The sequence below is a fragment of the Pleurotus ostreatus genome, assembly GCF_014466165.1.
Source record: "Pleurotus ostreatus strain PC9 chromosome Unknown scaffold_5, whole genome shotgun sequence".
In the NCBI taxonomy this organism is placed as follows: Eukaryota; Fungi; Basidiomycota; class Agaricomycetes; order Agaricales; family Pleurotaceae; genus Pleurotus; species Pleurotus ostreatus.
In genome coordinates, this window is record NW_023503160.1 from 281,199 (window position 1) to 304,541 (window position 23,343).

At 49.7% G+C, this 23,343-nt stretch overlaps 10 protein-coding genes across 10 annotated transcripts; 6 read left to right on the forward strand and 4 right to left on the reverse strand.

The window, feature by feature from the left end:
* Positions 1–482: 482 nt before the first annotated feature.
* SNX3 (Sorting nexin-3) lies at positions 483–1,271 on the reverse strand (the record flags this gene model as incomplete). The annotated part of the gene is made up of 5 exons (XM_036776591.1): positions 483–548; positions 599–820; positions 871–914; positions 967–1,033; positions 1,200–1,271. The coding sequence occupies 5 exons, from the start codon at positions 1,269–1,271 to the stop codon at positions 483–485; spliced, it is 471 nt and encodes a 156-aa protein (XP_036630211.1).
* Positions 1,272–2,836: 1,565 nt separating this feature from the next.
* On the forward strand, positions 2,837–3,977 carry PC9H_007056 (uncharacterized protein; the record flags this gene model as incomplete). Its single annotated transcript, XM_036776592.1, has 5 exons — positions 2,837–2,947; positions 3,000–3,340; positions 3,396–3,466; positions 3,518–3,637; positions 3,697–3,977. 5 exons carry the CDS (start codon positions 2,837–2,839, stop codon positions 3,975–3,977), a joined length of 924 nt encoding a protein of 307 aa, XP_036630212.1.
* A 1,211-nt stretch (positions 3,978–5,188) lies between these two features.
* Positions 5,189–6,498, forward strand: PC9H_007057 (uncharacterized protein; the record flags this gene model as incomplete). Its single annotated transcript, XM_036776593.1, has 5 exons — positions 5,189–5,410; positions 5,464–5,801; positions 5,865–5,938; positions 5,995–6,102; positions 6,167–6,498. The coding sequence occupies 5 exons, from the start codon at positions 5,189–5,191 to the stop codon at positions 6,496–6,498; spliced, it is 1,074 nt and encodes a 357-aa protein (XP_036630213.1).
* An 880-nt stretch (positions 6,499–7,378) lies between these two features.
* On the forward strand, positions 7,379–10,153 carry PC9H_007058 (uncharacterized protein; the record flags this gene model as incomplete). Its single annotated transcript, XM_036776594.1, has 6 exons — positions 7,379–8,005; positions 8,071–8,331; positions 8,389–8,594; positions 8,951–9,527; positions 9,586–9,867; positions 9,920–10,153. 6 exons carry the CDS (start codon positions 7,379–7,381, stop codon positions 10,151–10,153), a joined length of 2,187 nt encoding a protein of 728 aa, XP_036630214.1.
* Positions 10,154–10,410: 257 nt separating this feature from the next.
* Positions 10,411–11,140, reverse strand: PC9H_007059 (uncharacterized protein; the record flags this gene model as incomplete). The annotated part of the gene is made up of 3 exons (XM_036776595.1): positions 10,411–10,574; positions 10,626–10,866; positions 10,928–11,140. The coding sequence occupies 3 exons, from the start codon at positions 11,138–11,140 to the stop codon at positions 10,411–10,413; spliced, it is 618 nt and encodes a 205-aa protein (XP_036630215.1).
* A 493-nt stretch (positions 11,141–11,633) lies between these two features.
* On the forward strand, positions 11,634–12,916 carry PC9H_007060 (uncharacterized protein; the record flags this gene model as incomplete). Its single annotated transcript, XM_036776596.1, has 3 exons — positions 11,634–12,043; positions 12,099–12,508; positions 12,558–12,916. The coding sequence occupies 3 exons, from the start codon at positions 11,634–11,636 to the stop codon at positions 12,914–12,916; spliced, it is 1,179 nt and encodes a 392-aa protein (XP_036630216.1).
* Positions 12,917–13,100: 184 nt separating this feature from the next.
* On the forward strand, positions 13,101–14,988 carry PC9H_007061 (uncharacterized protein; the record flags this gene model as incomplete). The annotated part of the gene is made up of 7 exons (XM_036776597.1): positions 13,101–13,357; positions 13,412–13,651; positions 13,701–14,071; positions 14,133–14,184; positions 14,239–14,377; positions 14,443–14,640; positions 14,773–14,988. The coding sequence occupies 7 exons, from the start codon at positions 13,101–13,103 to the stop codon at positions 14,986–14,988; spliced, it is 1,473 nt and encodes a 490-aa protein (XP_036630217.1).
* Positions 14,989–16,313: 1,325 nt separating this feature from the next.
* On the reverse strand, positions 16,314–18,398 carry PC9H_007062 (uncharacterized protein; the record flags this gene model as incomplete). Its single annotated transcript, XM_036776598.1, has 16 exons — positions 16,314–16,469; positions 16,527–16,579; positions 16,629–16,651; positions 16,710–16,866; positions 16,941–16,966; positions 17,031–17,239; positions 17,305–17,328; positions 17,382–17,483; positions 17,537–17,573; positions 17,705–17,712; positions 17,764–17,874; positions 17,933–17,953; positions 18,010–18,025; positions 18,080–18,142; positions 18,204–18,228; positions 18,284–18,398. 16 exons carry the CDS (start codon positions 18,396–18,398, stop codon positions 16,314–16,316), a joined length of 1,146 nt encoding a protein of 381 aa, XP_036630218.1.
* A 737-nt stretch (positions 18,399–19,135) lies between these two features.
* PC9H_007063 (uncharacterized protein) lies at positions 19,136–21,967 on the forward strand (the record flags this gene model as incomplete). Its single annotated transcript, XM_036776599.1, has 16 exons — positions 19,136–19,291; positions 19,356–19,508; positions 19,563–19,601; positions 19,656–19,755; positions 19,814–19,943; positions 19,992–20,053; positions 20,114–20,201; positions 20,255–20,307; positions 20,364–20,436; positions 20,489–20,716; positions 20,768–20,906; positions 20,968–21,071; positions 21,128–21,449; positions 21,513–21,636; positions 21,688–21,780; positions 21,834–21,967. 16 exons carry the CDS (start codon positions 19,136–19,138, stop codon positions 21,965–21,967), a joined length of 1,998 nt encoding a protein of 665 aa, XP_036630219.1.
* A 240-nt stretch (positions 21,968–22,207) lies between these two features.
* On the reverse strand, positions 22,208–22,805 carry PC9H_007064 (uncharacterized protein; the record flags this gene model as incomplete). The annotated part of the gene is made up of 2 exons (XM_036776600.1): positions 22,208–22,461; positions 22,526–22,805. 2 exons carry the CDS (start codon positions 22,803–22,805, stop codon positions 22,208–22,210), a joined length of 534 nt encoding a protein of 177 aa, XP_036630220.1.
* Between the last annotated feature and the right edge of the window lie 538 nt (positions 22,806–23,343).

Below are 23,343 nucleotides of genomic sequence, written 5' to 3' on the forward strand. Positions count from 1 at the left end.
TTATGTTAGCGTACGGACGCTTTGTGGACTTTCTTCATCGATTGTCATATGCTTCCCATGTCCTCTGCATAGTTTATGAATGATTGGTCTGAGCATCCCCGAGACACATCGAGATGATCTTCACAATGGCACTTGGGATACACTAGAGAATATCGTCACTGCCCTATTCCATCTGTGGCTTGCGGTAAGCGCCTGCCATCGCATGGTCAGCGTGAACAACCTAAAAGAGGAACAGCTATTCGACAGCAGTATCTGCGAATGAATTAAACCAAGTAAGAGGTGCAGACAGTCCAGTTAATCGTACCAATTGTATATACAGTGTTCCTAAGCGAGGGCTCGTGTGACCCGCTGTAGGAAAGGAGGATAAACTGAAGATGGACTTAACCAACAGAAGTACATTCATAATATACACGACGCGGGCGTAGGTGGAACAGGTGATTGTGGCAAGGAATGAGCATCGGGCGAAACAGCGCACTAAAAAATCAAATCCACTGGTTCTTGTCCCAAGCCGGATCCTGTAGAAACGCACATAGGACCTTGCTTCCTGTCTAAAACAAGATGAGCTGAGCATGAAGAAGGGGCCGCCAAGATGCCGTACCTGTAACAACGGATGTCCAGCGACGATGCTGAGGAATCTCTCCAGACCCTCCCGTCTGCTTTCGATCACCTCATCTGAGAAACGATTGGTGAACACCTTGCCAGGAAGAGGTGGAATGTTAACCCTCGTGGACTCGCGTTCCAGGATATCACGGAAGGCCTCGAAATCAGAGTAACGCCTACGGACAACGGAGTGACGTAGTTTAAAGGCGGGGATGTTGGTCTATGATAACGGATGAGTGCTATGAGGCAGGTGTTTACTTTCATGATTACCTTGCAGACAATCTCATAATCGGTGTACATCTTTCTACCGAACCCTAGCAGACCAAATGTTACCGCACAGCTTCGACGAGGGGTAGTGTGACTCACCGTGCGTTTGCGGGTTCCGTACCTCTATCTCCAGGAAACTTTCCGGGACACTATACATCTCCTCAATCTATACATTTCACGTTTCAAGGACCGCATAGTCGACGAAGTCAAAGGCGTGCGGGATTTTCATCATAACGCCATGCAAGATACACCGTTGAGAGCCCAGCACAAATGACAAATGCAATAACAGGGTCTAGTTCAGAGTTGAATAGCGCATTACAAGCAGAGCTCACCGTTTGCTGCCTCCCCGAGATGGAGAAGTCTTCAAATGCACTGCTGCGAGCGAACGGAGACACCGTGGCCATGATGATGACGGTTAATATTAGAAGATCACCAGTGTGGGTCGAACGACGAACTCTACCGAATGCCGAATTCGGAACATTGTTTGGTTTTTCCTGTACATCCAAATACGACACCACGATTCTAGCCAAACCGTAGGTATAATCTTGCTGCTCGCCACTCCAGGCGGTCCCATATGCGTGGCTTGGGTGTATTCTTCGTTTTCGCATTCATGCACTATTTTGTGTCTAGGCATATGGCTTTTTTGTCAAGTGCTACACCCATCGCCCGAATGTTTGCTTGAGGCGAACTAGTTCTACAAGCGCGTTTCCGTGCGCCATTAATCTTCCGATGCCTATACTCACTGGGAGGCGATTCCCAAAGAGATTCAAGCTGAGAGGACAGAAGGGATGCGGGTCCAAGCCGCAGTGCCCTTCCATATAAAAACACTTAAGTATCAAGTATTCTCGTACTATCATCATCATATAACCTTACACTCACTACTCGTGTCAATTCAGCGACTCGAGCCCCCTTCAAGCAATATTCTACTTCTTGGTTATCAACCCGTAGTAACCATCGTGCTTATGCTAGTGTTTCTGGTCCTTGCTCTTGGTTGTTCCTGTGCTGACCATTTGTGGAGGGCGGCACGACGGCTGGGAGCACGGTGGGTAAATATCGCTGTGGAAGGGGTGTCTATGCTGGTTCAATCGTAGGTTTCTGCTTCAATGGTAATACTTGGAAACAGAAGCATTGGGCATGCTTCTCAACCAAGTATGTTGAACAGCCACAGAAGATGAACGTTGAAGATCATCGGAAAACGGGAACGCAGTTGAACGGCCTATATCTTTCGGTCGGTCTACTGCCATTAGGTGCGTACTCTTGAGGTGATTTTCCCTTACTATAATCACTTCATATTGTCGCAAGACAGGAAGTAGATTGTTTACAGACAAGCCGGACACAGGAGCGTTCTGCCAAGGAGCAGACCGCAACCGGTTTATGTCTACGCACCGCGTTGTTTCTATTTCTCATGTTCAGTGGATCTTCCATCACCATCACGAACAGCGCCGACCCCCCACCTCTGATTTGTGTCTCTTCTTATCACTCCCACGACAAAAGATAATGTGGTATTTCGCACAGAATCTGATGTTTCGTCTATTTCTGTCCTTTAGGCTTCCGCTACTGCTACAGCACTCATCAAACCTGGACCAGACATTGCAAGATCGTGAGGGAAGAATCAATCCAATCTGGAGCGTGCACTGCGGGGTCACTTCCATGTTTCAACATTTCGATGCCCGGGCGACATCCCCAGCCCGTCTTTGGAAAGAAGGAGATTATACGCAGCTGCTTTAATACAGTGCATTCTCATGCTCATCCAGAGAGAATCCGCCTTGTGGAGCGTTTTAACCGCTACTAGGTTCGGATAAAATACCATCTCTGCCATATAGAGCTGGGGTGCCAGCCCTTAGGCCGTTTGCTCCACATGTCTTCCCTCCCTCTAGTGATCACTTCGCACATCGACACCATCACTCCCTTTTTGAATTACCTGATACTAGGAGTAGCTTGGTCCGCCTCGCTTGTTCCACTTTTAATAATGTTGTTCTATTTCTCTACGCCGGCCCTTCGTGTCCGGCCTATATTCCTCATGAATGTGGTGTCTGTGGCAATGGGGATCGTGCTTGGCTTCACCATAGCAGCTATAACTGTTCGGTCACCCTCCTTTCTTCTGACTCGCAACTCAAGCATCTTCGATACAGATCGAGGCTATCCGCCACCCCGACGAGCCTTTGGACGTGAATATGACCGCTTTCGCCATATCCAGCAGTCTGATCATCCCAATATTCATTGACGTCATTCTTGCCCTTCGCCTCTACGCCGTCTTTCCGTACCGGACTACATCTACATGGATATTGTGCATAGTCTTTGTGCCACTTGTCTTGTTCAAGGTTGCGCGTTTGACTAACGTTATACTTCTCGTCGTCAAAGTTGTGGATGTTCTACGACAGAGGGGTTCTACTACTTATACGAACGCGGTCGACTTTGAGCAGCTCAACCCGAACCACAAAATTGAATGGGGCCTACTCGTAGTCGACAACTGGTACGCACCGTACGTGATCACCTCGCACGGATTTCGCTCAGTGTTTTCGATGCAGCTACGCATCAGCCTTTTTCTTATGGAAGATCGGTATGGGCCGTAGGATCAAGACCTCGGGCATAGCATCATGTTCGTCGTTGTCTTGTGGGGCCGCAACTTTGTACTAATGCGCATGCGCAGATGCAAGGGACACTTTGACTCAATTATTCTACCTTGGGATAGCAAGTTTTGTCTTCCCTTGCATGCTCGCTATCGTGCAATTTGTATTTGCCTTCCTGGGTAGTCGGGGCTACGCTGAGCGTAAGTCGACCTTTTCAAGCACCATTCTAGGAATTTTGCTAATCATCGCATGAGGATAGTCTACATCTTCGTCAGCAATGTGTATGTCGAAATAATCTGTTCCCTTTTGGCCACTTTATGGGTTGCCCAAAACCGCTGGTTCGAACATCGTATCTCCCAGCAACCCGAAGCAAGCCGCATTTCATTTTTCAAAGACACATCCCATCCTAGCAACGTCACCAACATCGAGACAAATAACGCTGTCGGTAGCCAAAATTCATCAGAAGACAGCATTGTCAAAGCCAATGGCGAGATGGACGCACGTAGAGCTCAGGGAATTTTGAACCCGACAACGAAGTAGCTGCTTCGAACAACGGCCACGCAGAATAGTAATGTTTGCGTACTTCCCAATGCACATAGCAAAAATCCCTCCTGTTTGTAGTGAAGGGTCGTGGAAAACTAAAGCTGCTAGCTGTAATCGGGTTTACCTTTACCTTTATCTTCGTCACCTAGATTTGCTTCCAGCTACACAAGCCATCTCAAGATGTTTGGCTCCATTCCCCTAACCGCTCTACGTTCAGGGGGTGTTGATGAGTACGTGACCTTGCGAGGCGCCAGCTGCTGGCGCACGCCGACATGTCCTCTCCGAGCCCCGACAAACCCGCTTGGTACTGTTCTGCTGCATATCCATCATCTTCTCCTGCAAGTGATAGGCACATAGAATGGCAACTGCCGTAAGTGCTTGCGTTAATACCAAATAAGTCCCGATTTGGTGAACGGTACGGCGCATCGATAAGCGCTCGGGCGCTCAAGCGCTCATGAGTGGCGCGTGTTCTTTAAGCTTCAACATCAACATCCGCGTCCGCGTCAACGTTCAATGATCACTTAAAGTAATTGTTGCAGTTCGTGTCGTTCTTCGACTGTAACCCTCGTGCTTGCTATGTTGGTGCTCTCCTGGCATAGCTTTTGCTTCTTTGTGCTAATATCTTTTACTTCTGTCCAGGGCATAGTTTTTATCCTAGAATTCGCCGTAGCGCTGTGGCATTCTAGCTCGACTCCGTGCAAGTATGGCCCTCTCAATCCAGTTCCCCTATCATATATCAATGTTCTTTGACCTACCACGGCCCTCGAGTGGTAACAATCTATTTCAAGAGGATCGGCGACCATCTGTCGTATTCTCAAGGCTCGAAGGAATCAACACCTACTACCCACATCTTACTGTTGCCATCAACCTATGTCTCGCGGTTGGCATACCGTTTGGGAGTGAGCGACGATTGCGTATCATTCAATCAGTGGGTGATAGACCCGTCATCTCCAGAGAGTTGACCGGCCACCTCTGAGTGTTGTATCTTCTCATGCTATGGTTCTTTTCTTCCAATCCCTCGCCACAAACTCATCTACGTCAGCTTCTTCATTATCTATCACACCCGTGGCTGTATGGCGTAGACACCCTTTCAATCAGTGTTTCAGCTGCTTGGATAGTTCGTTGTGCTGGTTTGGATATGATTGCATCTTCATCTGCAGGCATAAAGACGATACGCGACGACCTGCCTGCTTGCTCACTCGCTCACAATGGCCTCTCTCCCTCCAACTGTTACTCTGTACATCGACAATATCTCTCCCTATCTTAACTTCATTATGATAGGAACAGCTTGGTCCTCGTCTCTTGTTCCGCTTTTTGTGATACTGTTCTACTTCTCTACACCTTCCCTTCGCCTTCAACCCATTTTTATCATGAACGTGCTGTCGGTGACTATGGGCATTGTGCTCGGCTTCAACATCGCGGCTATAAGTGTACGGTTACCTTCACTTCCTCCAAACCCAACAACTGAACGTTTATCCCATAGATCAAAGGAATTCGTCATCCCGAGATATTGTTCAATGCGAGCGCCGCCGTTTTCGAGCTGGCCGGCGCACTTGTCCTGCCTATCTTCGTCGACTTTATCCTTGCATTTCGGCTTTCCGTGGTGTTACCACGCCGTACGACGCCCACATCGATGCTTTGCATCGTCTTTATACCGCTTGCCTTGTTCAAGGTCGGGCGCGTGATAAACATTGCAATCTTCATGAGCAAGTTCGTGCCTGTCATTCGTACAAGCAATCCCGCTACAGTACTCAGCAGTGGCTTTGACCACTTCAACCCACACCACAAGATTGAATGGTCTCTTCTTGTGATCGATAACTGGTGAGTTGCTATTTAGACTTCGAAAGACGTCGCTCTTTGACAACACCCATCTTGTTTATATAGTTATGCATCTGGCTTTTTCTTGTGGAAGATCGGGATGGGCCGACGGATGGAGAAATCATCGGGGATTGTCTCAAGTCTGTCGACTTATCTCTTGATACGCTAGTAACGTCAGCTCATCTATCCTGCCCAGGCGCTAGAGACACCTTCACACGACTGTTCTATCTCGGAACGGCTAGTTTCATCTTTCCTTGCATGCTCGGCATTGGCCAGCTCGTGTTCGCCTTCTTAGGTCGCGGAGGTTATAACTCAGGCAAGTTCCCCGTCCGCTACGGTTCATTTCGCTGACGGCCACATGATACCAGCCTACCTCGCCCTGACAAATGCCTATGTCGAGATCGTCTGTTCCCTTTTGGCAACTCTATGGACTGCGCAGACTCGCTGGTCCGATCGAAACAGCTCCCAGCAGTCTGAGGCGAGCCACCTGTCCTCTTTCAGAGTCAAACCGCCGCATGAAAGTTTGACCATGGGTAGAAGTATCACCATAGACCCCGCGAACGCATGGAACAGGAGTATCGTTGAGACCAGTGTTGATCTGGATGCGATCAGAGTCACTTCAGATGACGAGATTGATATACTTGGCAGCGGTATGAAATCGAGCGGCAGACCATTATTGCGTAATAGTGGTAACATTTAGTACGTTTCCCCGATGTACTGCGGGTCGACTTTTCATACTCCATCCTATTTTTCAAGCCGTTCATTCTGTCAAATACACGAGGGTTCTGCATCAAACTCACCGTGATGTGGGTTATCGTCTGCAGGTCCAGATTCCACTGCTTTGGTGTGGTTCCCAAGGACGGGGTTTTCTACCGAGCTCGGTCCGCATACCATCCCCATAATATGCAAACAAAAGTGCGATTTCTCGTTCGCAAGGCACCAGTCTGCTTGCTTCGTATTCACCAGCATGCACCAGAGATGCGTGGCCAGACATTCGGACGTGTTTCAAGAATGTATTCTGATCTGCACACTCACTACCAAGATGAACAAGCCAGTTGATCGTTCCCTGCCCAGAGGTATGCCGATTCTTTGGATGCAATTGTCCATCTATAATTTCTCGCAAACCCACTATTTTCGACCAGTGGACTTTTGGTGGCTCTGGGGCTCGGCCGGCATCCCTTACCGCAGTCATTCACACTTCACAGTGCACTCATGCGCTTAGAACTTGAAACTCAGCGCACAGTTGTTCGTGATGGTGACTTCGGCGTGGTCCCGCCTTTAACAATACTCACGTACTTTTGTGTAGGTCGTTTGGTGATATTGGTGATAGTGACAGAATGAATACTCGATAATGGTTGGTGTGGCAACCTGGCCAAAGCTTTCAGCTCGCAGATTTCGGCAACAGCGACCGATGCGGATGATTTATCTTGTTTCCTTAGGCTCCTGCTTCCTGGACTGCGGATAATCAGGGGCTGCGGCGCAGTTTGTTGGCATCATGGTCTTACCTAACCGTGTTTGTCGTGTACACTACATATACTTACTGGTTCAGGCTTTTCGCAGAATCGATTAACAACAACGAAATGGTCGTCGTTTCGAAGACCGACAACGACTCCTCTTCTCACCAAGCCAAGCGCAGCAGTAGCGACGCTCCAGCGTACTCCCCTTCAGCTCAAGATGACGAGACAACACACGAGTCCTGGTCTCCTTCTGTGCGAGAGTCCAGCCTCTTGCTGAGGGAGTCCGGGTACGTCGACGTTCGTGGGGACCAAGCACCCGCGGGGCAGACAACTCCCCTGATCCATGGCTCCGCCGCATCTCCCTCCATGGCGTCTGCCCATACCAACAGCACGAGTGAACAGCCCTTTATTTCCCGCGTTTCAACAGTTTTCGCCGCTGCTTTCTCGACTCCCTCTCGAGGCTTCCCCTTGTTCGCCGTTCCGTTGGACGAAGAGGAAGATAACGGAGCGCTTGGTGGAGACGACGGAAATTTGTCGCTGCCCTCGCACCAGTCGGGACACTCGCCCTCCTGCACATGTTCCCGTGCTGCGCAAACCGAGGCTCCCGCGTTCGATTGGAACAAGCCATACTGGAAGAAGTACTTCCGCCCAATGCGCACTCTGTCCTACTATAAGCCTCTGATCCACCTAGCGCTGTTGGACTTTATATTTGCATTGTCGGCATGGTCGTACCTCATCACATGTATCACCGTATGTCCCTTCTCTCAATCTCAAATGCCCGCTTCGTAGCTCACACATAGGCAACATTGTTTTAGACCGGCGTGTCACTCTTATTTGCCCTCCCATTGGGCCTGATTTTCTGCTTCCTGACTGTCCTTGGTGCACGAGTATTCGCCCGAGCTGAGCTCGCCTTGCAAACCTACTTTCACGGCCCGCCGGTGGTCGACAGCCCGTACTGCCCTTACACCATCTTCACCCGGTACCGTATCGTCAAACATGAAGAGCTCGAGGCCGGACAGTGCGATGGCAATACAAGACTCAAAGAGACCTCGTTTTTGAAGAACACTCGGTCGATGGTGAGCCTTTTATCAACAGTACTTGATTCGCGATATTGGTTAACAATGCGAATCTAGTTCTTTGACCCGACGTCGTACCAGGCTCTCTTCTACTTCATCGTGATCAAGCCAGCGATTTGCCTCTCTTTAACTCTATTCCTCCTGACCGTAACACCGATATCATTCGTCCTGGTTCTCCCGGCGCCATTCTTACTCAAGACTACAAGACGTATCGGGGTGTGGCAGGCTAATATTGCTGTGGAAGGCTTGATGGGCTCTGAATGGTATAGACAGTACCAACGCTTGTAGCTAGCCTGCTGAGCAGGGAGATGGCTCTGGTATTTAAAGGATACTGCTACGCAAACGACTTGCTCTGCGCCGCCAACCATTATTTTGTCTGACTCTATGTAACCATGTACTTATACGTTCATTTACAAAAAAGGCTGTCTTTTCCGTGTCTTGGGCTTTGGGCTTGATCCTAATCTTAAGGCCTCAACGTGTCCCTTTGATTTAGTATCTGATGTAGATGCAGGTTTCCAACAGGTTTCCGAGATCTGATTTCTGATGCAGGTTTCTGGGTTTCAAGGATGGTTCGCTTATCTATGACTCGCGCTGGCTGAATTTTGTTCTCAGCGCTTAGGACATGGTATATATTCCTCTCAATTTCAAAGGTTAAGGAAGGTAACCGCGCCGTCGACATGCCCACCAATAACGAAAATAACGAAGGACCTGCGCCAGAATACACCCCATCCAATTCCGATTCCTTGTCAACTTCGAAGGATACCAATTCTGCTGGGATCTCCGCGCCGGAAGTTGGTGCACCATCTGGCGGACGGACAGTGGCACCGAATACGACTGTAGTTTCTTCACCTGAGGCATCCACGCTACCCCGCGTAATAGTGAACCACTTGCAGCCGTCCATGCCCATAGAACCTACTAGCCCAACCTTCACTATCCCTTCGAGAAGCTATCAGTTGTTTGCGCTGCCGCTCGAGGAAGAGGACGACAACGTTGGTGACATGACGGTCGAAGAAGGCGATGATTCGGGGCCTGTACGTACGCCGAAGAGATCAAAATCCATCTGGACAACAAAATATTGGAAGAGATATTTCCGCCCCATGTTCGCAAAATCGTATTACAAGGCCTTCGTCCATGTCGCCCTATTGGATTCTGTATTTGCGTTCCTCGCATGGTTTTTCATCGTCATGTGCATCACGGTACGTCGATCTGTTCTTAACAGCCATAGTGAGTTTAACTTCCAGATATGTTTTACAGTATTCATCCGCAAGTCCAAGGCCATACGTGCCGTTGTTCGTAACCCTGCCCGTATTCATCCTCACCTGTTTTGTCGTCGTTTTGGGTTCGCGCATACTCGCCCGAATCGAGCTTGCCTCCCAAACCTTCTTCCACGGCCCCACTGTCGTTGACAGCCCCTATCGTCCCTATCGCATCTTTACTCGATATAGGGCAGCTGAGGCAGAAGACGTTGAGATGGGACATCGCACTGATGGTGGCGAAATCAAAGAGACTTCGTTCTTGATGAATACTCGCTCGATGGTATGTCTCCCCAGTCTAGCGTCATCTGAGTATGTCATGAATGTCACTCTAGTTCCTGGACCGGACGTCGTATCAAGCGCTGTTCTACTTCCTCCTCCTCAAACCTGCAATTCGTTTGGTGTTGTCTATTTTCTTCGCCGTCGCCGCCCCAATATCGTTCGCTCTGATTGTCCCTATCCCGCTGTTACTGAGGACCGCACGACGCATCGGAATATGGCAGGCCAACGTGGCCGTGGAGGGTCTAATGCGCGTTGAGTGGCATTATAGAAGACTGACCACAGAGTGAAGTGGCAGCGCGTCGACATCGTGCCGCTGCGCACCGAGTTATATATGCTTCACTTATTTATTTATTGGTATCAACCCCAGATTCGGATATTTACTGTGCGGTACGTGAGGCATGGCCCAAAGCTGTTCAATGCTAAGTCGAACGGAGATCGGATGATTGGCCATCTACAGCGCAAGGCCATCCCAGGATTGCAACGAGTGGTCCTTGCTGACAGCACCAAACACTCTGGACATATTGAGGTTCAAGGGCGAATTAGATCAACCCCCGACGCCTTGCAAGACGGCGGAATACGTCGCGTGAGGCCCTCTCTCTTTCTCTTCATACAGCTTCTCCCACTCCTCTTCAGTATCGCTGCATCCGTCATCTTCAAGCACAATGACGCCGCGCGGCCCTTGCACAACTTCAAACTCCCTTGCGACACCTGGTCGTGCCATGAGTCTACGGTGAACCTCGTTAATAAACGGCGACGTACCCTTCAGTTTCGCTGGTGTTGCGATATCTAGAATGGCAATTTCGACAGTAGCAGCGGGACGACAGTCTTCGTCGAGGCTTTGGACCTCATCTTCCCACCCGTCGTCGGAGAGATCTTCTGTTTCATCAAGAACCACTCCTTCTGCGCACTTGTATGGGCCCAACCAGAGCGTGTATCCAAGAGCGTTCTTGGTCTCAACAGGGTCTAGGTTTAGACGAGGGCTTGCAGATTGACGGGCTCGCTGAGCATCAAATTCTCCAGTAAGTTGCCAGACAGTCCGTCGAGCTTCCAGAAGGGCTCACCTTGGGTTTATCTTCAACAACGTCTTCCGGCCTGACATAGTCCATGTCCGTGAGTTTAACAGAGTTCTGCACGAGCTCGCGTCTATAACGGAAACTCTGCGCAATTATAGTTTGACGGTCGATGCGTCCTTCCTTCACTGCTTGCTTCGAGAGCTGCTTCTCTTCTTTGCGAATGAGCTTTGGGGAATAAGCAGAGGTTTTGGACCGTGTCATGGTTTGTTGGCGGTTAGATATGGGTTGTCTGCAAGTGATTCTTTGAGGAAGTTGAGGAAGTTGAGGAAGGGGATACGAGTGTTCTTTTAAGTATTCGATCTAGTGGTTGAGCGGCACCTCCTTTAGTGCATCTGACTCATAGTCAGCCGTAGGACCAGTCAGAGATACGGGTGTCGAGTCAGCAATAACAGGGGCGGGACCGATAGTGTCACATCCTCGTAGCTATGAACATTGCTTGGCATCGCCGCCAGGGCGGGATCTGCGTTACCATATCTGGGTTTTCTGGTTGACGGTTGAACAGCCATCCTGCATCGCCCAACGTCCGATGTCAACGCGCCTACATCAATGGCTGTCACCCATTCAACTTTTGGCCTTGTGTATCTGGACGCTGACGACTGTCTACGTGTAAGTTCAATGGCGGTGAGTGAAATCCCTGATGTTATAACTTCGGATTCTCATTGGCACTCCAGGACTTGAACCCTCGGACACCGACATGTCTTCTCTTCGAAACCTCATAACCCGCCTCTTCTCATCCCAAAGAGAAGCCTATACTGTATCTATACTAGGGCTCGACTACTCTGGTAAAACCACGCTTCTCTACAAACTCAAACTTGGAGAAGTTGTGCAAACCATTCCTTCAATCGGGTTCACTGTCGAAGAAGTCGATGTTTCCAGCGCAGCCGGTGGTGGAGAGGGGCTCCGTATGGTTTGCTGGGATATGGGAGCAGGATGTGGTGGGTTCACGCACATGAAGAAGCTTATATCAATGTGCATCGAAAAGACGAACGCGATCGTGTGGATGGTGGATTCCAGTGATCGAACACGTTTAGAAGAAAGTGTCGAGATCTTGAAAGAAATCCTCGGTTTAACCAACTTCGTCAATGGCCAAGTTCCCATTCTAGTGTACGTGCCGATATTCTCTAATTTGGATTACCACTTACCAAGGCGGTGTCTGCAGCCTAGCTAACAAACAAGATATGGCAGACTCAATGTCATTGGATGAAATTCGGAAGGCATTTGCCCGCCCTCTGGCCGGCTATACATTCAACGTCTTTCGTTGCTCCTGCTTACAAGAATTACCCAAGAGTGGCATTCCCGAAGCGTTCTACTGGCTTCGCCTCGTCTTACAGCTGTCTCCAACATCCGGCAACGTGACAAAAGAACCCTTGGTTCCTACTTCAGGGCACGTAGATTTACAGAATGGCGGACTGGCTGAGAAGCTAGACACTTGGGTTACTCGCGCGTCAAGTGACGTCCCCGCAAACGAGTATTTATCGTTGTTCGAGGCCGTCAACCTCCCATCGTGGGACCACTACGCTCATGTCCGCATCGCGTACATCATCTTGACCAAATTTGGCCGCCAGAAAGGTGGGTTGCATGTGTCTGGATTGGCCTAACTGTGCTCATTATTATACAGGAAAGGACCTCATCTTCAATGGGATTGAACGTTATATAAAAGAAAGTGGCCAGGCAGGCGGGCGAACGTTCCACCTCACCATGACCTACCTCTGGATACAGCTGGTCCATTTCGGAATCCAGAATACAACCGCCTCGCTTCCCTCGTCGGCGCCCCCTTCAGACGAATCCCCGAATCCACTTCCTCCCTCGGCGGACAACTTTGCTCGCTTCTTGCTTCTCAACTCGTACGTCGTCGATGGCAACATATGGTCGAACTACTACTCCAAGGACGTTATCATGACACCTGCGGCTAAAGCCGGCCTCGTGCTCCCTGACAAGAAGCCTCTTCCTAGCATCTTGTCCCGAGATGCCGTATAGGCAGTATACGATGGCCGATCCTGTGGTGTAATCTGCGTATACTTACTGCACCATGCGCGATGTCTTTCCCTTGTCTCCAACATTGCCCACGGCGAACACGCGTTCCATGGTTCCAGCAAGTAATAAGGCTTGACGACGAACGTGTACAACTTTTACTCAATTATGGGACAATATGCCCACTGCCATGTGCTCCTTCAGCAAGGATATATATACCCTAGTCCATGGCTGCATCTTCACACTGATGATCAAGGCACGAACGCTGCTGTTGTTTTTCATCCTTCAAGTCGTCTGCTATGTCAGCGGCGAAGCTAACTTCAATCCACTTCAACACTCTGGACCAGCTTCACCATACTTTGATGCGCCTTCTCAGGATGGTATTCCTACTGAGACGCCACCTGAATGTCGTGTCGATCAGGCAGCTTACATAGTACGACACGGCTCGTCAGTCCCTCCGAGCATATCAGCTATAGATTTCAATAATTAGCTTTTGTCCAGCCGATATCCTGAGCCTGGGTCGTTCCAAGGCTGGGCGAACCTATTCAACAAGTTTCAGAACGCCTCGTACACGGCAAGAGGTCCACTGGCGTTCATACCATCGTGGGTTCCACCTGTAGACGATGCACCCCATGAGCCTCTATTCTTGACTTCTACAGGAGCGGGAGAGGCATTTGCTCTGGGTGTCGATTTGCGTAAGCGCTACGGATTCACCAAGGGTGGTATGAACCTTACTATCTGGTACGATACCTCCTGATTATTTACGTTATTTCGATTGACACTCAACTAGGTCTGCGTCCCAACAGAGAGTGTTAGACACAGGGTCGTACTTCCTCCGCGGCTACCTCTCGCAAGGCTCCTATGCTGCAGACCCATCTCTAAACCGGGGGTTCACCGTATCTCTGCCCGACTCGGTAAATAACACATTCGCAGATTCTCTCACCCCGTCCATTTCTTGCCCCCCATATGCCTCAGGAGACAGGGGCTCGACAACGGCCAGCCAATTTCGCGCAACATACCTGCCTAATATCGCTACGCGTTTGAACCAGCAATTTCTAGATGGCCTAGCTCTTGAGCCGACGGACATCGGCACTATGCAAGATCTTTGTGGGTTTAGTGCTGAAATCAATGGCGACACACGTTTTTGTGATATCTTCGAGCGTACGCCATTCTACCACATGGAGGTAGCGACAACGTGCAAACCCTTCGCTCTCGCATCTAGAGTCAGAATGGTTAGACTATGAATACGCCCACGACCTCAATTATTACTACGGGTGGGTGATTGGAGTTCGCGTCGCGTTACTCAGGAGTACTAAACCTACGCGAAGCTCCGGACCAGGCAACCCATTCTCAGCGACGGTGGGTTTCCCGTGGCTCAAAGCTATTACGGACATCTTTGTCGCAGGGCCGGGTGAGAGCCCACCGGGCTCATCTGTAACGCCTGCGCAACTCATTATGGGATTCACGGTAACTCTGCAATAACTTTGCATTTGTCCAAACAGTTGACCAAAGCTTACTATTCGCGTACTCAGCACGACAACAACCTCCCGCCCATAATATCCGCGCTAGGCGTCTGGAATACATCTAAACCTCGCGAGGCACCGATCTACCCGCTTTCGCCTACGGCCCCGAATCCAGAGCGTATGTTTCGCTCATCTTTTCTCGTCGCTTTCAGAGGATATGCGGCGCTTGAAAGATTGGAGTGCGATAATACAAGTCTTGCCAAGGAAGTCAAGCATATAGCGGGAAGCCCATTCAGCGATGAAGGAAGTAAGGTTTCCCATTTCGTTAGAATAAGGGTGAGTTCTTAGGTCGGAGTCAAAGCGTGCTTCCCTCCATCGAGGAAGTAATTGACTTGACAGGTCGACAACGCTCCTGTACCTATTCCAGGATGCACCGATGGTCCTGGCGCAACGTGTTCTTTGAGCGCTTTTGTGAAGCATGTGGACAGGCGAGGGCGGGTCGCTGGTGACTTCGTGGATAGATGTGGTCTGGCAGGTGTACCTGGGGCGACCAGCCAACTGCAATTTTTGACAAATCGGCCTGACCCAGCATCTGTGATATCGCTACCACAATAGGACAATGCCTCTTAATGCCCTCTCGCTCAGGAAGGGGAGCAAGACTGCTCAATGAATATATCTGCAAATCCCGTGTATTTTTCATTGTATGCAATAAAAAGAAATCAGGCTGGCGAGGTGCTGAACTCGTGAAATCTGCCTGAGCGCCGTGCATGACTATCGAATATGTTCGTAGGGGATTTATGTGCCCTGCCGCTGATGTATGGGTGCCGGAATATATTTGTAGGCGTTGGTAGGCTTCGATACACACGGGGTGACTGGACACGGCAGCTCTTACTTGCCTGTGTGCGCCGCGCCCTTAGGTAGATGCTTGGGACCTCACAGTGCACAAGGACTCACATTCGCCCCAAGTAGATTGTTGAGGGTCCCCCTATGCTTTCCAAAGATCTAGCGTGGTCGCCAAGTGAGTGTGATTCAGGGAGAATGCTGCAACCTACCTCCGTCGCCCACCAGTCTCTAGCCTCTTGGGAGATCTTCTCACAGAATTCATTCCACCCCAACGCGCGCTGTGCTTCGCTGATGCAACGGACGAAGTCCGCATTTATTAGAGACCTTACCTGCTGAACATTCGTGTGCCAGGCTGGAAGCATATGCCCACGCTGAGAATAGTGTTGGACACATCCGAGTCGGTCACCACATACATTGTGCCTTCCAGCACCGCCGCTCTGACCATCGATCTAAACAGCGGAGCTTCCAAGCTGACGATGTAACGCGTCATGCATGACAATGTTATATCTTGCCTTCGCCTTCAATAAACGATTCAATCAGTGAGTAAAAAGGCTCGCCCCCTCTGAAAGCTCGGCTTACTACACCAATGACCGACTCAACTTGATCATCTGTGCGCGACTTCAATGAAGATACAACGCGCAGGTATTGTTGACTTGTACCTGTAGGTCTCACAAGGACGCGGGTGGTGGTCGAAGTCATCTTATTTTGTGGTAAAGGTTGGTTTCCGGTGTGATCTTATACCGTCGACCGACGCCAAACGGTTTATCTTGCATTTAAACTCTTCTATTTTCTATAAATATCTTCTTGAGCTGGCCCTCGCACACAGTAAGCACGCCAAAATAACCAGAATAACGTACTAATCAGGCACTTTCGGTTTTGGAGTTCTCCAAGGGAAACATCAGAACAAGAAAGACAATCAGATACACGAAGGCAAGATATGAGGTGCATCAAATAATGGATCATCATGTATCGCGGGACTGACGGATCGTGGATGCCTTGCGTGGGGCTATTCCCTTAATCGTTTCATAATCACATACCATGTATTCGTAGCGATCGCAAATTTGAGACATGTAAGTTACAAACTCATCTTGCTTCTCTCAGGGATGGAGCAGTACTTTGGTGTATCCGTCAATCCGTTTGTCGAACTTGTGGTATGCGCTTGGTGCCTCGCTAAGGGGGAGGTTGTGGGATACGACGAATGATGGCTTCGCACGACCAGATATGATGAGATCTCGAAGATAGCGATTGTATGTCTAGGTCCATCGAAAGCTCAATTCGCGGGGAAGTTAAAGGTTATAGGGTATACTGACTTTCACGTTGCATTGCCCCGTGCCGAGGGTTAGGCCTTTCTCGAATAATTTACCTGATAAAAGATATCAGGGTGTGTCATGGATGGAACCTCGTCAACTTACCGAATGGGAAAGAGATGTATCCTCTAAGTTATAGTCGTGTTCAGTTCCTATCAGGCCGCGACGTTATAGTAGAACACTTACTTTGCTGCGGCGGAGTCTGGGGCACCTGGATCACTTGGAACGTACAACCCAGGGATGCCTAATCCACCAGTGGGACGGACGACGCGGATAAGAGCCTCGAGCACAGCATTCGGCTGCTCAGTCTTGCCATCGCCTGAAGTCGCTTGATATCCGACGGCTATAATGTGCGAAGAATCACCGCTTGGCGTCAACGACTTCGCCAGATGGAGAGTTATTAGAATAGAAACGCACCATCGACACCACGGTCAACTTCCTTCCTATTGAAATATTGTGGCGATTAAGTATAGATCTAGCTCATGTATGGGACAAGAGGCGACTGACCCTCCTCTGAGTTTCAGAATCTGGTCCACGGCGTCGGCTTTGGAAAAGTCGATTGGAATGCAGCCGATGTCCTTGGCTTTATTCAGTCTTTCAACGACGCGATCTACGACATAGACGTCCGAGGCTCCACGCAGGACAGCGGAGTACGCTGCCATCAGACCGACAGGGCCAGCACCGAAGACGACAACAGATTCTCCGGGACGGAAACCCTGGTAAATGAAAGGTTATTAATATCTTGCGTGGTTTCTAAAAGGATGTGAAGAAGATGTCATACAGAGAGTTCGACTCCGTGCCATCCCTGCATGAATAAAATTAGGTACTATCCAATGTGGAGAGCAGAGGTTTACTCACTGTTGGAAAGATATCAGCCAATAAGGCGAAATCTTCTTCGTGCTCGGTCCCCGGAGGAAGGATAAGAGCGTTAAAATCGGCGAAGGGAACACGGACGTATTCCTATGTCATTAAGCTGTCAATCAACCCGCGTTGCTGATTGGTAGCAATCTTACCGCCTGTCCCCCGGGATAAGGACCCATAGCTACATAGCTTCCACATAATCAGTACAGACAGCCCGGGGTGAGGACAACGTAAAATGGAGATTCACCCATATGCACTTCATATCCGAATGAACAGGTTGGAGTCAGGCACGAGGTTAAGGTGGGGGACTTGATGCTTACCCTCCTGCCTACATTGAAGCGTAAAAAATATACAACATCACACCGAGAGGGATACTTACGAAACCCGGGTTAACATGGGTACAGAACGCAGACTTGCCCTCTTCGCAATTCAGGCATCGCCCGCACGCAACGTTGAATGGCATGACCACTCGATCTCCCACCTTGAGGAGCTAAGCGAAAACAAAGGTTTCGTCGACATGCTAGAGCGAAGAGGGTAAATCGACTAACCGTTACACCGCTGCCTACACGCTGTATGTTGTCGTTAGTAATAGCTGGGGGAAACAGAGGGTTGCACTGATACGCACGTCAACAATCCCCATGCTGAACGAGTCTTTATCAGCGAAGCAAGATAGAGAGAGAGAGAACTGAGCTCACTTTTCGTGCCCAAAGATGATACCTGGCTGAGCAGCCGTGCGCCCCTCGTACATATGAAGGTCACTTCGCATTTGTTCTCCTAGATCAGCCGAATATTCCCTCACGCTGGAATATATTGACTCACCTGCCGCATATGCACGTAGTGGTCACTTCGCCCGGTAAATTCAGCTTGGACGGCGCACTAAGGAAAGGAGAAGGACTGACCTTTCACGATGATGTCATCTGGGTGAAGAATTTGAGGTTTCTCAACTTGTCTGATAGCGACCTCGAAGGGTTTGTCGTAGACGACGGCTTTCATGGTAGCTGCAGGCGCGGCCATGGTTGGCGTTCGCAGAGGAAGTAGTTTCGATAGAGTGTGAGTTGGTTATTAAGGAGGCAGGGCGTTTAAACAACTTACCCATGGACATGTCAGGTGAGGTCCTGACCGTTTGATTCACAAGATACGTCCGGCGATATATATAGTTTCTAGTGATCACATCTGTGGAGGAGCACGACATCCACTCATCTGTGGAGGAGCACGACATCCACTCATCAATGGAGTATGTGTATCACACCAGGAGAGCAGTGTGGGACGGGGTAACCTTGAAATGAGCAGCGCGAAACTCTAGCTGACAGCGAATCCCGACAACAATCAAAACCCAGAACAACGGTGGTAATCAGAAGAGGAACATACCTTAAACATACCACGTTATCAATTCCAATAGTCTTGTCATGAATATAGCGTACACCCAGCCAATGGTACTAGCCTGATGTAGCTTGTGGTACGCCGAGCATATGTACTATATAACTTTGTGCAGCCTCAGTAGTAGGCTTGGCAAGTCCCGCGTGGGTTCAGGAGAGGATAGCGTGGACCAGAGTTGTTTCTTCGCACATGATCTGATTTTATGGCGTGCTGAGAAGGCGACCTCGGGCAAAGGGAGCATCATCAGTGAAAGGAGCGCACGCGAAGAGCAGCCTGAGTCAGAGTAGTTTTCAAGTTTCGATGATTGGGATCTTATCTTATCTAGATGCAATATCTGATCGGTCAATCACTTGAGGTTCACACTGCCGACGATCATGGCGAAGAAGAAGGGCCCAGCGACCTCTAAGGCTTCCGCGAAAGCAGCCAAAAAGGCCAAGGCCGCGCAGAAGGTCGAGCGCAAGGAGAAGAAGAAGACCTCTAAAGCTAAAGATGAGAGCGATGATGAGGATTTAGAGGGAATTCTGGAGAAGGTACTGCATATTCTGTCCCATGTTTCAACCAAGAAGTAAGAACAGCCTTGCGCTACGCTAGTAGATGCAAAAGGAGTGGGAGGAAGCACACACTGTCACAGAGGAACTCGTCGAAGGACCCCCTAGCCGCAGGGCGAACGCGACGCTTACTGCATGTCCCAACGGCAATCACCTCTGGTGTATCGGTGGAGAGTTCTTCAGCGATGATGGTAGAGCAGTGAGTCACGATTTTTGGTTTCAAGCACCCACCGAACTTTGAACCAAGATGTAGTACTTCTACAATGATACATTCAGATATTCCCCAGAAAAGGTACTGGCCAACTACCACGCGATGCTTCAAAGTGCTGATTTGTGGATCGAGTAGGACGAATGGCGTAAATTCGTATCTCCTACTTGTCCTGGACCAAGATCGGCACACGCTGTCGTAGCGTCTCCAGCTGGAGGCGGAAAACTCTTCCTGTTCGGTGAGGTATTCCTCGCCCATTCATTGGAAACAAAGCATAACCGGTGTGATACTACAAGGGGGCGAATTCTCGTCTCTACATCAAAATACTTTCCACCATTACCGCGACTTCTGGTGCTTCGATATTACTATCCATTCTTGGGACAGGATTGACACGAAGATCAGACCAAGTGCTCGCTCGGGTCATCGGTACACCCATCCTTGTGCGCAATGATAGATTGACCGACAGCGCATTAGTATGGCGATATGGAAACATTACATTTTCCTCTTTGGTGGTTTCTACGATCCTGGAATTACGAGTGCGTACGACTGTTGGGGTTTGCCACCATTTCTGAATCCGACCGCCACTTCGTGTGTAGCACGATACCTAAACGACCTCTGGGTGTTCGATACCCAGGAGTACAAATGGCAGCAGGTCGAATTCAGGGACACGGACTCCAAGCCATCGTATGTCGTGCTACGAATATTTCGCTTCTCTCTGTACTCACGTAGTTCTATAGACCTCGCAGTGGATTCTCCTTCCTGCCTACTCCTGAAGGCATACTTCTCTACGGTATCGTTACCCTCATTCAATCAACCCGATGAATGTACCTGAGTCGCGGATCGCAGGCGGATATTGCAAGGAGTACGCTAAAGGCAAACGGCCAGTCGGGGTCATGCTCGATGATACGTGGTTCCTCAAGTACGTTACCCCACTAGCGTAGTCATGTCATCTCCCATATTGACTTCGCCAGCCTGTCTCTGAAGTCGGCGCCGGAAGCCGGATCATCATCGAAATCCTTCAATCCGCTGATTGCAAAATGGGAGCGACGGAAGCGTCCGTCGACGGCGTACGCACCTGCGTTACGTTCCGGTTGCACAATGACGCTTTGGGCTGCTAAAATGACTGGCGTTTTGTTTGGCGGCGTGACGGATGAGGATACGAGCGAGGAAACTTTGGAAAGTCATTTCTGGAATGATCTGTGAGCTGCGTGTTTTGCTCGGGTCTGTCGGCTTCCTTACGTTGGCTATAGAAATGGATATCAGCTTACTGGCAAAGGCCGCTGGATGAGCATGACTCTCAGGCGGCCAAAGGCCAAAGGCGGGGCGAAGAAGAAGAAACCGCAGGCCGCTTCAGCACAAAGGGGAGAAGATAGCGATGCCGAGGATGCTGTAGGTCCTTTTTTGTGAGCCGATATGGCGTACAATCTCCTATAACTGGTGTTTGATGTAGGCGGACTCGGTGGTCATGGAAGTAGACCCTGACGATCCAATTTTGACGACCCCGCTGCCGAGATACAATGCAATGTTGGCAGTCCTTCGAAATACACTGTTCATGTGAGTATCCACCTAAGAGGGCGGGATCGTGACCAGCTGACCCAATCGTGGTACAGATACGGCGGGATATTTGAAAAAGGCTCGAGAGAGTACACTCTGGACGATTTCCACTCGCTCCAGCTAGATAAGATGGATCGCTATGTATGCTTGAAGCATACGGATGTGGTCATAGACGAGAACGACGAAAGCAGCAGCGATGATGATGACGAGGATGACGATGACGACGAGGAAGATAGCGATGATGATGATTTCGACGATGGTGCTACACTTGTGGAAGAAGAAATGGTCAAAGACAAACTGCCTGCGAAGGAAGAGGACCTAGCTATTGTCGAGGAGGAGGAAGTCGAGGAGGAGATTACCATTGACGAAGAAACCAACGTAAGACACCTTCGGGATGTTCTGCGTCTCAGAAAATTATCCTTGCTAACTCATGTTGTCAAGGCCGATCTACGATTGCAAGCAACCAATTTCATGGGTGTTGCGAAAGACACAACACGTTCCGCAGAGGATGTAATCAGTACCCCACTCCCTGGAGAAACTCTAGCAATGTTCTATGCACGTTCTCGTGAGTTCGGCGTCTTCGTGCGTCAAATGACCAGCTAACTCGATGGATCAGGAGAATACTGGGCTCAGAAGGTTTATGACAGCAATGATATACGGGGAAAAGAGCTCCATCGACTCGGGTTCTCAGTGGCTCAGGAACGATATGGTATGTCATCTTCATGTCATCCTCAATACGCCGATGCTAACCATGTTGGTCAGACGAGTATAAGCCTATCTTGAAGGAGGTTGAGAAGATTTTGGCTGAAGCAGGTTTGGATGAAGAGGAGATGAGGAATAGCGCTGCTGCGGGGCCCGCGGCAGGTGGTGTTGGCCAAAGTCGTAATCGTCGTTGATGTACACGGCCCAGGGTATGTGAACGTTCTGTACCCGTAGGTGTATGAGAAGAGGTGCTATCGATATATTTGAACGAACTACTGATACATAGGGTGATATAAGTTAACGGACCATGCCCGAGTAAAAATTTGCGAAATCCAAGAAGTCCCAAAGAGTGTGAAGTTATGTGATTGTAGCCGAAGGAGGGTGGTGTATTGGATATTGCGACGATGAAAATGGGGAGGGGAAGGGATGCGACTTTATTGTTGGAGAACAGCCCATATTAAAAGGCCACCGGCGAGCAGGAGTGTGCAGATGATGATGGATGCGGCAAGACACCTCCTCGCCCATTTAAGCTCTACGCGCCTCATTTCCTGTACGATGGCGTCGCGCTCTGCTTGCGTCTTATCCGGGAGCCAAGCAAGATGCTCGGGCTCGTCGAATGATGGAGCTTCTGGTGTTTGCAGATCCGACATCAGGATGCAAGCACCAAGGATCCAAAATGGCGGGAACACTGAGGTGGGACGAAAATTTGTAAGGAACGAATGCATTGGAGCAATGTAGAAGAATGTACTCACGAAACCCAAATTTGAAGAGATACATAGCGAGAGTCACTGGCTCTTTGTGCCCCCTTTCGGAGTATGATGGGAGAGGGAGTGCTTCCACGTCTTGGTATGACGGAGGTGCGTCGCCGTCGAAGGACGACACTGAGAGGCGGCGGTCATGCCTGCTCTCGCGAGCGTTTCCGAGGAAGTCTCCGATGGAGCTCGAGGGAGTGGAGTGGGTGCGCGTACTGGCCGGTGGAGGCAACTCCATAGAACCGGAGGCCCTAGCTTCAGTAGTGAAAATGGATTGCATCTTGGTAAAGGTTGGTGATGAGTGCGAAAGTTCGAAGAACGATGCCACTGCAGATGTCAAGGCGGGTATTGGAACGAGGAGGACATGCTATGTGGTCAGAAGTTATATAGCCCGCCATTATGATGGATTGGTAGACGTTCAGGCAACGCTGAATCCGACCCAGCAATTCAAAAATTGCCTCATATGGCAGTTTTTCATATTAGACGCTCGAAGATATCACCACCCACAAGTGTAAGCAGGAGCAAATACGAGCCCATCCAGCAGAAAATACCATAAATAGCACAAATCACCGACGCTCCCAACCCTGGATTGTTTGACCGCCGCACAAAGCAGCGATTGGGTTGCACCACGATCGGTATGATTTATTAATATGTCAGCAATGGACTCGCCTCCAAGTGGTCGTCAAATATGTGTTCAAATAGCGTTCAACGCCCCGCCCCACACTTAGGTTCATGTTTGACTCATTATAAGAGTGCTTGGTTAGCGAGCAAAGAACGAAACTTCCAACTATGTCGCTGAAAGTAAGAAATATATTGGG